At 31.8% G+C, this 15,287-nt stretch overlaps 1 protein-coding gene and 1 long non-coding RNA gene across 3 annotated transcripts in view; one reads left to right on the top strand and one right to left on the bottom strand.

Annotated features, from left to right (window-relative positions):
• LOC127738023 (uncharacterized) overlaps window positions 1-15,287 on the bottom strand; it is a 160,279-nt gene that overhangs the window by 70,592 nt on the left and 74,400 nt on the right. The gene's annotated exons all lie outside the window — the stretch shown is intronic.
• LOC127737998 (low-density lipoprotein receptor-related protein 4-like) overlaps window positions 10,260-15,287 on the top strand; it is a 91,793-nt gene continuing 86,765 nt past the window's right edge. For both annotated transcript variants that reach the window (XM_052248984.1, XM_052248983.1), the window contains exons 1-2: window positions 10,260-10,400; window positions 11,290-11,737. In XM_052248984.1, the coding sequence (XP_052104944.1) occupies window positions 10,325-10,400; window positions 11,290-11,737 (524 nt within the window). In that variant the 5' untranslated portion in view covers window positions 10,260-10,324. The remainder of the gene's footprint in view (window positions 10,401-11,289; window positions 11,738-15,287) is intronic.

Raw genomic sequence — 15,287 nt, 5'->3', positions numbered from 1 at the left:
ATTTCGAAAGCTATAATAGAACAGCTAAAATGATCTATAAAAAGGCCAAATGACTAAAACCATTGGATGACTACTCTTATATCAGTGCTTTGTGTCTATTGTTTTTTTTTAATGCGAGTTATTTTATTGCTTCGATCTATTGATTCTTAATGTGTCTATCCAAAGTCAGGCGCCTGAAATTCAGTATTTGTCGTGATCGCTTCTATCATATTTGTTTTCCGTTTATTGTTTTGTACAGACCGTTGATTTTTCTCGTTTGAATTGTTTTACATTTCGGTGCTTTTTAATCTTACTATATATATATATATACGGTATGGGTTTTACTAATTGTGGAAGGCCGTACGGTGACCTATATTTGCTTACATCTACGTCACTTGGTCACTGGGGGATAGCTGTCTCATTGGCAATCATACCACGTCTTTTACTTTTATATACAGCTTGTCAGTCTCCCCACACAAGATTTAGATTTAACGTCTCCATTCCACCCCATCGAGGCTTCATATTTATACATCCCACATAGTCAAACATAGGTATCACCTGCAAGGGTTTTACTGCTGGACAGGCAAAGTACAGGTAACCATATTTCTTTAAATATCACCATTTTGGTCCCCGTAGTTGCACGAAATAATCAATGTATTGGTATGTCTTCTTACAAAAAAAATATGGAAAAATAAAAAGGTTAAAAATAAAAGCATAACCGTATGAATAAAAGGACATGCGGAATGGACGCTAATGAGACAACAACCCAACGATTAATAAATCCAAAGATTTTTTTAAAATAAGAAGTTACCATGGGGAAGTTAAAGACTACACGTCGAAGAAAGAGAGTAAAAAAATTCGGAAAGAAAAACATCAATCCACAATACAATACACAGAAATCTAAGCTTTAAATCGCCAAGAGTCTAAAAAAAAAATTATGCATTCACAAGGATAATCTGAAGAAAGTATTTTTTTTAGTGCGATTTGGACATTTAATATATCTCATATACTGATAATGGAATTAAACTTAAACCACCTATTTTCTGCTTAGTACTTAATTTTGAACCAAATGTAGAAACAAAAATCTGAGTGGATTCCATACAGTAAAATAAAAACTTTTTACAATTGTGCGCTTGTCCATCATGATTGACGACTGCATGGTAATATGTTTATTTTTGTAGCCCGCCAGCCCTCTCTACCCAAAGTTACTTCTCATTACACAACGACATAAAAACACCGATATTTGTATGAGATTGTCTACGTAAAAGAGCCTTAACTAATTTCAAAAGTTAAACAACACAATATGGCCATACTAAACTTCAAATTAGGATATGTTGGTCATTATCAAAATATCAAAATGAACTAGAACACATCCGCGACATCACTGGTCCATGACTGAATTAAAGTATCTATGCCTTATTTTAGCCTGGATTTTTAGTATTCGTATTGTCATCTGATAAAGTCATGCAGATTGGAAGGTGTACAGTTTTCTCTGCTTTCAAAGTCTTTGTTTGAATCCGTCCCGGCTTGTTTTCTTACCACAATAAACTTACTATAAACAAAATTATTTTGTTTTAACTAATTAGCCAAATTAATAGTGGTATTGAGGTGGAAGAAAACAGACTTGCTAAATAGTGTAACATAGATATGAAATAACTACTGGAAGAATTCCAGGTTCTCCTGATAGAGGAGTGATTTACAGAAGGTAACAGGAAACTTCATGTGACATATACTATTGGTATTGGTATAGGATTCGACCCGGAACTTGTTAATTATTGGTAATATTAATTAAACAAAAGAGCCTGTGATGGTGTAATTTTTAAACAACACCATTGTCCTATAATAGTTGTATATAAAGTTGAATTCTTTGATTCGTCGTTTTTACGTCATGCCGGCTAACAAATTGGACCTCGTTATTTTAGTAGTATAGATAACAGCTAAAATCAATAACTAGATAGAAAATAGGCATATCTTCATAGGCTTTGTGTCTATTGTTTTTATGTTAGTTGTTTTTTCTGCCTCGTACCGATCGTTTAATCCAATGAAGAGTTAGGCCAATTGCAACTAATTTTTACAGTTTGTTTTTAAATTATGCTGTTACACCACTGTCACAGGTTAGGGGAGGGTTGAGCGCTCAGAAACATTTTTAACCCCTCCACATTCTTTATGTGGCTGTACAAAGTCAGGAGCCTGTAGTTCAGTGGTTGTTGTTGATTCATGTCTGTCATTTGTGTTTTTCGTAAATTGAACTGTTATAAATAAGGTCGTTAGTTTTCCCATTTGCATTGATTCACATTTTTCATGTCGAGCCTTTTAAAGCCGACTATACGGTATGGGGTTTTCTCATTGTTGAAGGCCGCAAGGTTGCATCTAATTAATTACATTTACTTCATTTGAACTCTGGTGGATAGTTGTCTCATGGCAATCATACCATATCTCTTTATTTTTATACCTGTTAAAAAGATATTGAACATTTGACAATTTCCAACCTGATAGTCATGCTAGAAATTATATGAATGATTATCGTTAAATTTGGTTCCAACTTGCAAAGTGGTAGCAGACGAGGTTAACTTCTCACATCGACCATGAAATGGTGATGACGAGCTATACCAAGTATAGCCTATACTCGTTGCCCTACAAGAGAATAGTGAGAAAAAAAATATCATTATCATTGCCTTCTACTTAAAGGGAAACTCCGCAAAAAAATGAAAATTGATATTTTGTTCTTTAAGCATAAAAAACCACATGTTCATAAATATAAATCTTTTATTCTCTATGTAAAGAGATCAAAATCGATTTTTGAAATTCACTATCAGTTCTCGACATATCGCCATCTTGTCGGCATGTTCGATCTAAAAAGTCACGTGATATCTATAAACCACAAAGAACAAAAAGAATCGGGGATTTACCGACCGTGCGTTAAAAACTCCCATCATCAATTGGGGATTACCGTATACGGTTATTCAGTGTCAAAATGTCTTGTCAAGCGTACGGATGTTCTGTCAGACAAGGTTATGACAAAAGTCTACATAGTTTTCCCAATCCCACAAAAAAAGAAAGAATTGTATCAGACTTGGTTGTACAACCTTAAACTTACAGCAAATAGTTGCATCTATAGCAAGCACAAGTTGGTGTGTGAAGACCATTTTGAACAATATCGTTTCGATCGAGGGAGATTCCTTAAAAATTATCCTTTTTTAATAACAAAATAGCCTAGCAGTTCTGATAGCTATAGTTATCAAATCCTTATATGATAAGATCTCGTTGAATAAAAAAAATATAGATTTGATGAGGAAGAACAGTTTCAATTATAAGAAAGACAAATGCAGTGTTCTTGTAACAATCACTGATTTACAGAAGATTCATTAGTATGCCTCTTTTATATAAAGTGCATTGATTTGTATAAAGAATAGTTCCGTATGTAGACAAGGTAATTTTTCAATTAATAAAGTTATAAGATATAAAATAACATTTTTTTAATTATGATATTTAACGGCCATTGACAAGGAGCAATGTTAGGAAGAGGTTTTAGCTGGGACATAATATGTTGATATAGTATAATATTCCCAGGTTATAGATATGTAAATATCGAAATATCGGACATCTCAATTTTTTTTATTAAAAATGGTTTTTTTTTAACTAATCTTTAAATTATATCAGATTGATACGGGATCAATTCGGAACGGTCACTTATAAAGACACTTAGCTTTACCAGAGACATATAATACAAGAGATTCGCAACTCGGCGAAATCCCGTAATAACACGCGGCCACTAGTTAAACCTCGCGAGATCTCCTTAGGTAATAAAGTCATTAATAAAAGTATTAAAAGTACTCGAAGTAAGGACGAATGTTTAAGCATAACATAAACTGTTTCAGTGTTAAATTTATCATAATTAATTAAATATAATTTGAGTACATATATAATAATTTATTTTAATGTAATTTTGATTTTAGATTTGTATTATTGAAAAAGAGACATAATTTGATATTGTATAAAAAAAAACTGATATTAAATAATTAACACTTGATAAATTGTGTCAGAGTTCATTTTATTTGATAGTTACATAATGGGTTTCTATTGAATAAACACCTGTCTCGGAGACATAATTTCACAGTGTGACATGTATATTAGGTTTGAATTATTCGATGACCAGGTAAATCACGAACATGTTATAAATAATGAGTTTTAATTGACACCTTGTAAACAAGAAGTTGTCACACCACAGGTGTCCACACTCTTTCCAAAAATACAATTCACAAAATGTATAATTAATTAATATGGAAAAAAACTTAATTTATTTGTTAATTAATTGTTAATCATGATAGGCTTTGTTTTTTATTCTTGATATTTATAAATTATTAAAATTTTATTTATTTTTATATTCCTCATTTATTGGGCTTTCATTGAGTTTTTTTTCTGTAGGATTGTCGGTAAATGTTTGATTTCTAAGTGTTGTTTGACAGTTTTATCATATAGGCTTGCATTGAGTTGTTTTTTTAAATGATTGTCGGTAAATTTATGGTTTCTTCATGTTCGAAGTGTGTATTGAGAATTAATATTTAAGAAAATTACAATTAATTTCTCATTTGAATAAAGCTTCATTCATGTGCACGCAATATGGAAAATTCCGATTTTATTTCGTGGGATGACAATCTTAATTTCGTGGGATGACAATCTTAATAGTTACGACTTAGATTTACTCCTAGTTGAATAAACTGATAACGAACTCTTTGTTGATAGTGAAAAGGACGAAAACATAAGCGAGAGACCCACCAACAAAAACAATTGACAATACTGCATACATAGATGGATATGTGTGTCCTCGAAGCAACAAAAAATCTATAAAAAAACACAGGTCATACATCAAAGCAACACGGAAGACACTATTTAAAAAGTATTTTATAACCTTGTTTCCACGAGACAATCATTTGTAGTGGTTTTTGTCTTTTAATCATTTGTAGCGGTTTTTGTCTTTATTCTGGGGTAAAGAGATGGCAATTTAAAAGTAAGATTGTTTATGTGTATACATATACAAATCCTTGGTGTAAATAAAATCTTTTATTATCAAATATATATATATATATATATATAAAAGTCTAAATTGAAAACAACGTTCAAACCTATGATTGCGTTGGATAAAAACCGCAATTTTTATACGTGTGCATGTAAAACAAATTTCTTGGTAGAGGGGTCTAAATACAGCACAAACAACAATTTCCAAAAGACCAAAAAAAGTGAAAAGTCTATTTTAACAAAACGCATTTGACTAACAGGTCGAACAACTGATGTTCTTAAACCCTGCTGACTGCCATTGGCGATTGCCAAATAAATTGATCACCAGATCTAACAAAATGGATCTTAATATTAATTAAATACCAAACAGAAAACAATAAACTTGTGGAAAAGATGATATACCACAAACATATATATATATATCTTTTGCAGTCACCATTGAAATGTCCTCAATACGATTTTAATTTAAAAATGAATTAGGTTCATGTTTTGAACGAGAAGCGTAGTCTGAAACGACAACAGATGCATATGAAGCTCATTCATAATATTACGACCAGCAGAAGGTTTCCTTTACTGGGAAAATTTTACTCCTTTTGTAAATTTACTGCATTCGTTCATCTTTGGCACCCTAAAAAGAAGAAAAAAACAATGACTTCAGAATAGGAGAAAATAAACAACTTTGCTATAAACAGAATGAAAAATGAATAAAATGTCTAACAAAATGCAGGCTATAAATTTCATAGTGCACAAAAAAGAAGGACTGATATAAGGAAATTTGTCCATGAACAATTTCAATATTTAGCCAGTTTAATAAAAAATTTCGGGTATCAATCAGAAAAAATCGCCACATTGTTGGTTCAAATTATACGAAAATAGTCTTATTTTCAGTCACGAAACAACATTTGGGAGTACTATTGGCCCATAAAATTATATATTTATTAGCATATTTTTCAAGTTTTAAGAAAAAAATTGGGAGATCAAATGGTTTCTACGGCAATAGGTGAAGTAAAATGGGCCGAGTTTTAACTTTGTTTGTATTTGATTAATCTCATCATTAGAACACATTTTATCAATAACAAATTATTAGAATTAGTTTTTTGTAACTTTTAAATATACTTGCATGTTTTAGCTGTGAAAGGTATCGGCATTATCCATTAGAAAAATCGTGAGGCGTAGAACCTTTTACACAACAATACGGGTTATTACCCATAAATCCATCGGATTAATCGGCTTTCCGGTGGCCACGTCATTTCATTGGCTGTTATATAGACTCTACTAGAGTTGCGAATCTCTTGTATTATATGTCTCTGGCTTTACAGTTAAATGTGTGACTCTATCTGGTATGTTCGTTGAAAATTTTTCCTTTATTTTTCTTTTTAAATTTTATTTACGTTATCTTATTATATATATATTTTGGTTTCCTCCCGAATTGATAATAGCAAGGATTTGTATACAAATCCTTGATAATAGGTATGTCAGAATTATTGATAGATGCCGTGTCAGAGCGACACATTCAGTTAGGTATTCCAAGGACGTATATTAGATACACGTCCCTGGGTATTCCAGTGACATCCTGTCAACTAAAAATTCGTATTACACAATTATATAATACAGGTTCATGCATGACATCTTTATTGAGGGACCCGGTGTTCACAGGTAACATTTATTGAACCATATATTTGTGTCTTACGTTGTTTATCTTGTGTGTGTATGAAATTATAATTCCAACTTTTAATGAATGACGTTCTGATAATAATATTATCCACTATTTTTGCTGATAATAAGTTTAAAAAAAATTATAAACATGACCTTTGAACATTTTTGTGAAATGAATATTGTTTTGTCATGATTCTGGACCATATTTTTGAAGAAGAATAAAATTCTTCACGCAAATACAAGCTTTTGTCGATTGGCAAACATGCAGATATATAAAGTAATGCAGCACTTATAGTCATTATCAATATTAAGTCATTGAAGATAAGAGAGCCTTTCTATGTCTAATGTCCCTATCTTTATAAGGATTAGGACGACAGGGAAAAAAGGAGCGGAGATAGAGTGGCAAAGTGAGAAAAAAAAATAACCGAATAGAGAACAATATAGAGAATGATCGACGAAAAGCGAAATAGTTATTGTAAAGGAGCGGAGATAAAGAGAGGCATAGTGAAAAAAATGTTTGCTTGACAAAGTTATTGCTCGCTTTGATATTTTTAGTTATACAAAATCACACATCGTGTTCCTAATTGGTATTCACGTGCACTAACTTGATGCTGGGAACAGTATATTAATATATATGTTCCTGCTTGATGTGTTAAGTTTCTGCATAGCATGGTTAAAAATAATTAGTATCCCATTTATTATATCGTAGTGTCACGGTGTTACTTTGTTAAATTTATTTTAGTTTGTTAATGATTGTGTAAATAAGAATAAATCTGTATAAAAACTTCATACCATTTTAGTGACTGCCTATAGGCGTTTGATTATTGTTACATTTAAGATATATATATATATATATATATATTTAGAACCTTTCATACATCTTAAAGTAAAAGATGTGTGTCTGAGTTAAATGACACAAGAACCCTGTAATACTAGTACGAGATTTTCTCCGTTATTAGAAAGAGTATAAATTTAAAACTTTGTGAATGTGTTTTTTATGTTTAGATGAACATATTTAGATGATAAGTTAAAACTCACGGACTTTCCCTTTAAATCAATGCAATAGTTCGAGTTAATATATAGACACTTTATATATACAAGGCTTAATTGAAAACAACGTTTGAAAACATATGATTGCGTTGGTTAAAAACCGCAATTTATATACGTGTGCATGCAAAACACATTTCTTGGTAGAATCAATCCTTTCGAACTCCTTATAAGTTCCTATGTCAAGACAGGACTATTACGGTCTATTGCCAATTGTTCCCACCAGGCTGAAGCTAGCGAACAATAACTAGTGTTCCCATTAGGTTTGTTTGAACTGGTTAATTTTTTAATATTTTCTTTAAAATACTCGAACGACTGTTACGCTGTGACTAGATCTAGTTATGTGTTAACTGTTTCGCCCATGATAATATTGTTCTATTGTAAACAGTATAATAAAACACTTAATGACTAGTTTTTTTGATTATAGCAAATTTTGTCTCCTCTCGAAACTGACTATTACTCTATTACGGCGGCTTATTTTGGTTAAGCAAGGATTTGTATATTGATATACAAATCCTTGGGTTAAGGTATAACTTTGATTTCTTTTCAGATTCTCTTTAAATTGGGACCGGGCTTTTATCAGACGTTAGATATGTTCAATTTTAATAAGGTGAAAAAGACGGAACTATTTTGAGGAAGCGTGTGCAATTTCCACATAATTAAATGTATTTTCAGGCAGAAACTTCCTCATTTTTCGTCATGTAACTTAAGTTGATAAATTGAAATCAGCTTTATTTCCTGAATGTGTCACCTTCTCGTGGGTGGTGACCAAGGATGAGTAATCAATCACAATCTACTTAGTAGGAATACAGTATGCTATTTAAGCATTCAGTCCCTAATCATTATATATATCTGGCAATGACTGCATATATGTAGTAACAACTGCAAATAATGCTACCTGCAAGGCATCTGAAGTATAATATAATATATATTATTCTAAAAGAACACTACAATATGGCCCTCGTGAAATACGAATTTTCTTGGGTGAACAAATCTTCACATCTCCCTCAGGCACGGAAAATAAATGTATAATAGCCGAAGTATTTTTTTTGCAAGAGGAAAGTCAAAATGGATTGTTTCCTCGGTGTTTCTTGCTTTCTCTTTTTTAAATTATCTGAGCAACAGGTACTCAAAGACGACTTCTAATGATGGTTGAAGCTTCGAATTAAAATTAATTTTGTGCATACAATGGTTTAAAAGAACTTTATTCTCATTTTACCAAATGAAAGCAATATTACATTGGTCATTGTGATTGCTAATTCGTTGTAATTGTAATAAGATATTATGTTTTAAAAAGTATTTAGATCTGGAACATTTTTTTTCAATTTATTTCGATATCAAATATCAGTGAGTAAAGCACATTAAAAACACTGACAATTGTAAAACCACCACTTTAATGTTCTTCATGCGTACAAATGATGCATCGGACAAACCCAGTATTTAATGCATTTGAAAACTTATCGAAATGCTAGTATATTCCTAACAATCGGATCCCCATAAAACAATAAGTTTATCGTATAAAAAGAAACGTAGAAATCGCAATAAGGAAGACATTCATAAATAATCTAAATCATTCATAAAAACACTTATGTCAAGTGATGGAAACACAATTTCCCTCCCTAAAGTAAGGACCTGAAAGTCCACACAAGCACTTTGTATGATATATCTACATTTTGTTCAAATACTAGTATATGAATAAAAATGTTTTATTTTTTGTCTTAAAGCATTTATAAAAACAGTAGTGAAAACACCAACTTTGATGAAGAAAAACTACTTATTCGTGTGTACATATCAGTATTTGTTTTGTACTGGAAAGTAGCACAAGCATTTCAAAAATATATTAACAGTGTGATACAAATTATACCAAAAAATTGTTTCATTTAATTTTTTTTTGGTAAGAAATTTCCGCAAAAAAACTCTGAAGTAAATTAACATCCAAAGTTTTCGATCAGCAATCTTAAGGTTTCGTAATAAATGTTAAAAAACGTAGTTTAGTATATATGCATGTATTTTGTCAATAATTACCATAACATTTTAGTTACAAGAAAATCGTTTCATATGGCTTTAAACTGAAAATGAGAATTTTCTTATTGAGTTGCTATATTTGTTCCAAAAAAACGTGTGAATATTATTCTTAAAAACAGAATACTTTTACCTGAAATAAAAAAATAAATCGAAATATTTGACAATAAGAGAAAAAACACATACCTAAATATACATGTATAATGATGCATAAATGCACACATGCATGCACATATGAGTTGTAACATAGATACATTCGTATATACAAAGTCATGTATTTTTACATAAATACATAAATGTATAGTAATATACGCATTTGTTTTTAAAAAGGCAATAATTGTTATAATTAATAAGCCCTTGATTGTCTCCGGGATTTGTATTGAAGTTACAAGAGCGGGGTCTTTTGTAGAATAAATCAGCGTAAGTCGACTTAAATATTTGAATGTACGAATAGTGAAATAATACTTGAAACGTCTTGAACTTAGCCTAATTACCAGCTTGACAGGAAGTAGTATCATTTTATACTGAGTACCGTAAGGACAAGATTTCCTACCAAATTACTTATTTATATTCGCAAATTATATTATCAACCCTAAAAGGCAGCATGCATGTTTACAAAATGGAGAATGTCATTATGTTTGTATTAATAATTTTCTCATTCATTTTTATTTCACAAGGAGGTAAGTCAAATATTGTAACTTTCTACGTTTTCTGTAGATTTATGTCGCATGCGTCAACTTCGAATGCCTGCATTCCAATTATAAAGTTATATTTTTATTGTTACTCATTATAAAAAAGAATATCTGGTATGATTGCCAATGAGACAACTCTCCACCAGAGAACAAAATGACGTAGAAGTTTTAAAACAACTACAGGTCACCGTACGGCCTTCAACAATGAGCAATACCAATACCGCATAGTAAGCTATACAAAACCCCGAACTGACAAATGTAAAACAATTAAAACGAGTAAAACTAACAACCTGATTTATGTACAAAACAATAATGATATACAGCAACGATCGACAACCACTGAATTACAGGCTCCTGACTCGGGACAGGCACATACTGAAGGTGGTTACGACAACCAATGAATTACAGGCTCCTGACTTGGGACAGGCACATACAGAATGTGGTTACGACAACCAATGAATTACTGGCTCTTTACTTGGGACAGGCACATACAGAATGTGGTTAATTTTAATGGTTTAATAAAAAAAAAATATAAAGCAAATGTCATTCCCTTTGTCTTATCATATTGTGCAACAGTTGGAACTGAACAATACCGATTCAGACTCTACAACACCGTAATATAGTTTGTTCACATCAAACACATAACTGTTACTTTTTGAAATCCTCACTAAACGGGAAAACAAATTATATTCCAATACTTCGATCTGAATATACATACATAGAAATTAGATAACAGTACATGTAGGCCCGTTCAGAACAGGTTCCGTCATTTGCAAGAAGCATTCGTGTCGTTTATAATTAATCTTGTTTTTTTATGTATACAGTAAAAGTAAATGAAATTGCAAAAATTATTTTTATCTTGTAATTATATTTCTAGTTAAACATGGCAGAAATTTAATATGGTCTATGAGTCCAACGAGCTTAGGTGTATCTCGAATAGTTGGCATCGAAGGAGACCCAAACGACTGGGTGAAAACAGGGAATGTTACAGTTAGACATATCAGTGCACCTCACTACGGGTGGCAGTTCCGAGCTCTTGGGTTCCATTATACGACGAAATCTATATTCTGGAGTGAGAAAAGTTACAAAAGGATTCAAGAACTAACATTAGATGGCAGTACAGCTACACGATCACTCTTTACAAAAACTTCCGGATATGTCGATGGACTTGTAATAGACTGGATTTCGGATAACATGTATTTTTCTGATTCCAAATATAACTGGATTATCATGGTTCCACTAAATTCTACAGAAGTTTACTATAAACTCATTATCACAACTGGATTATATCAGCCTCATGGACTAGCCATTTATCCTAAGAAAGGGTAAGTATTTATTTAGTAGGCGAAGTGTTAAACAAATCCGATTTTTTATTGACCATTTCTGACAGTTTCGGCGAAACTGGGTGTTGCTAAGAGGCGGACACGGAATACGAAACGGAAACGGGAACGGGAACAGAAAACGATACAGAGAGAATTTACATCTTTTCTTTTTGATTATTTATTTTCATAGGCATGTTTTATATAGTATATAACATGTTTACTAAAAAGGAAAACAGAGGAATAAATTAACGAAAAAAGATTTGAAAGCATAAAGTATTGAAATAAATGACAGGAGATGATGAGTCTATGTTTTTAAAATATTTGATAAGGGCATGCACATTGTATATAATTTAATTGCGTACACCACTTGCAATTGTGATTAGTTTATTTATTTTATATTCTACTTTTGCACTTAAGACCATGAACGTACATCGTTCGTGCGATTCTCTATCGTATGTTCGACTTTCTGATTTTCCAAAAAACAAAAACAAAAATAGAATGAATAAAAAGAGATGTTGGATAAACGTCAATAAGACAATAACCCAACAACATAGAATTAATCTACATATGGCCTTAAACGAAGTACATTCGCCTCGATTCTAGAAAAGTTGTGGAGTAAATATTTTTTTAAATTTTTTTTAGTCTTTTTTAATTTCTTTAAATTAGAGTTTGTGATGTGGTGTATATTGTTGTGTTGTTCTGCATTGGTGATTTTCCTGCTATCCTTTCTTGTATAATGGAAAGAAAACGTAAATTCTTGTATAATGGAAAGAAAACGTAAAAGAAACCCGTTAGGACAATCAAGTATGGACAACAACAGATAAGGAAACCTTGGAACTAGACATAGAAACTTAAATACATTTTATTTTAATGTAACAATTGACAAAATCACTCACTATATAAAGCCTTTCTCACCCGATTACAATGCTGAAGTACGTTGTTGGTATTAAGGTCGGAAAAGAATTACCATACGGCTCTACTATAAAAATGGCGGAAAAACAGTACATGGATATACGATTCGCACAGTACCCTTTTCAAGCTAGCCGTAGTCATGTCCTCGGATTTCTGAATATCAACAATGCTTTAAATATCATGCCCCTTAATTCTTCTCTGAAAATTCAGTCCCATTCAAGTAGCCGTGAACGTTTTTTTTTATATTTATACAATTGAAAATATTGTCACTCATTCAGTATAATGTTTTAAGCATTACTATAGTTTAAAGCATTCACATATACATGTAGTTATATTCATTCATACTAAAGGAGTGTTGAAATTTGAAAGTTACTCTTATCTATATTAGTAGATTTTAAAGTAGTGTTTTGTCAGGATAACTGAAAAATAAGTATTTTTCTCTGTTCTTTTTTTTATATTTTTTATGACGAAAAAGATACTTTATTTTACACTACGCATCTGATCGTTTGGGTGTTTCTATTGTCCAAACACCCGATTATCCAAAATATCATTGATATGTAGACTTAATAACACAGGGCCCAGGACAGTGCCTTGATGTACTCAAGTATCAAAGATGGACCAGTTTGATTTTGTCGAATTTACCATGACTCTTTGCTTGCGGTAGCACAGGAATAAGTCAATCCAACATAGTATTTTACCTGATATCCTGTAACAGTTTTATTTCCATTTAAGTAGTTCATGTGAGGCTGTGTCGAAGGCTTTTTCAAAATCTTATATAAATGTATCTCATTGGTGTCCTTTGTCGATGTTTTGGTCCAATCATTGATGACAGTACATAGTTGTGTTTCGCGACTATGATATTTACGAAAAGTATGTTGTTTTTCATTGATGATATTATAATGATCTAGGTGACTCATTATGTTGGAGCATACTATATGTTCGAGCATCTTGCAGAGAATACAAGGATACTTAGCAGTAGTTTGCCGGTATCGAATGGTCAGCCTTCTTGAAAAGTGGACAGATGTCTGCTGTTGTCCATGCATCAGGTATTTAGCTGGTATTGATGGATTGTTGAAAAAAGTTGACAAATGATAGGTGCTAATTCAGTTGCCAATTTTATTTTAGCATTCTATGGCTTATTTCGTCTGGCCCACATGCTTTTGGTGCTATGAGTCCATTTAATATTTTTCTCTCACTCCAACTTAAGTTATTTCTATGTCATTCAATTTTAGATGTAATGGTTTCTTTAGTGGTACATCTTCTGTTGATGACTTCTTAGTAGGTACGCTAGTGAATTGTCCATTCAATGCCTCTGCCTGTCACGCTCGTTTTCTTCTGGTAGACCTGCCTTGGTCTTTAGTGGTGGTATACTTTGATAGTTCTTTTTCAGCTCACCTGGGCCAACGGGAAAAGTGAGCTTTTCCCATCTCCGTCGTCCGTCGTCGTCTGCGTTAACTTTTACAAAAATCTTCTCCTCTGAAACTACTGGGCCAAGATAGACAGAAATGAAAACAGAAACAATGATCTAAAAAAATGCATATAAGACTGAAACATGGCTGATCAAAGGAGTTATTTCTCTTTAATTACAATTGTTGACCATTTTTGCAATTAGTTATTGAAGATTTGTGTAAACGAATTCACGGATTAAATCCGTTACCACAGATTGCTTAAATTCATGATAACGTATTACATTTGTTACCGGGAATTTAAGAAATCGTGATCATGAATCAAATCGTAAACACGAATTATATAATTCGTAGCATTTAAAATTCGTTTTTATGGATTAAATTCGGGATAACTAACATTAGGAATGAATTATCACATATTTTTGTAATTCGTAATTACGGTTAAATCACTACAATTGCACGAGAAAGTTAACTTTCCCTAAAATATCAATAAGTGCAATCTGCCAATTAACGTTCGAACATTGAAGTTGAATATATGATGAGCTATAAAATAAATAACATAGAAGTTTCGGTGAAATCCCTTCAAGAAAAACGAAATAGCAACAAAATGTACGCAAGGTATGCGTACATCACACTTGGTTAATCAGGTAAATGCCGTTCACCAAGTTCCGTACGTGTAGCTAATAAGTATTACCGATAAAATATAAAAGCATCGTCAAGCGAAAAGAAGTGAAAACTAATAACAAATAATTGACATGCAAATTAACATCCAGGAAGTATCTTAATTGTTCAAGTTGAATTTCTAAATATTCGCAATAGTTCTTAGAAATCATTAGACTTGATAATAAGGATAAGTAACGTATCTTGTATAAAGACGATAATTCTTTAGAAAAAAATTAATACAAATTAAAACCCGAAAAACTGGTATCCATCTAATGAAAACTAATATTACTTTAATGCATCTAATCATATCAAAAAACGTTGAACGTACACGTGTCGTGCATCCATTGCTTTTCATGTACGAAGTGAAACACAGTTATAAGACCAACGGTTGTTTAATACTCTACTTTGTCAAGCCTGTATAATATTCCTTCATGTACTTCCACATATGATACTCCAATACTGTAAACTTTCACTAAAAGCTTGCAGAAATGCTTTTGTGGTTCTTCTCTCTAGAAATTGTTGTCACTTTGACAATTATAGATGGACATTATTTGAAATCTTCTTCCGCCACA

The sequence above is a fragment of the Mytilus californianus genome, unplaced genomic scaffold (genome assembly GCF_021869535.1).
Source record: "Mytilus californianus isolate M0D057914Y unplaced genomic scaffold, xbMytCali1.0.p SCAF_4, whole genome shotgun sequence".
Taxonomy (NCBI): domain Eukaryota; kingdom Metazoa; phylum Mollusca; class Bivalvia; order Mytilida; family Mytilidae; genus Mytilus; species Mytilus californianus.
This window is presented reverse-complemented; position numbering and strand designations above follow the sequence as displayed.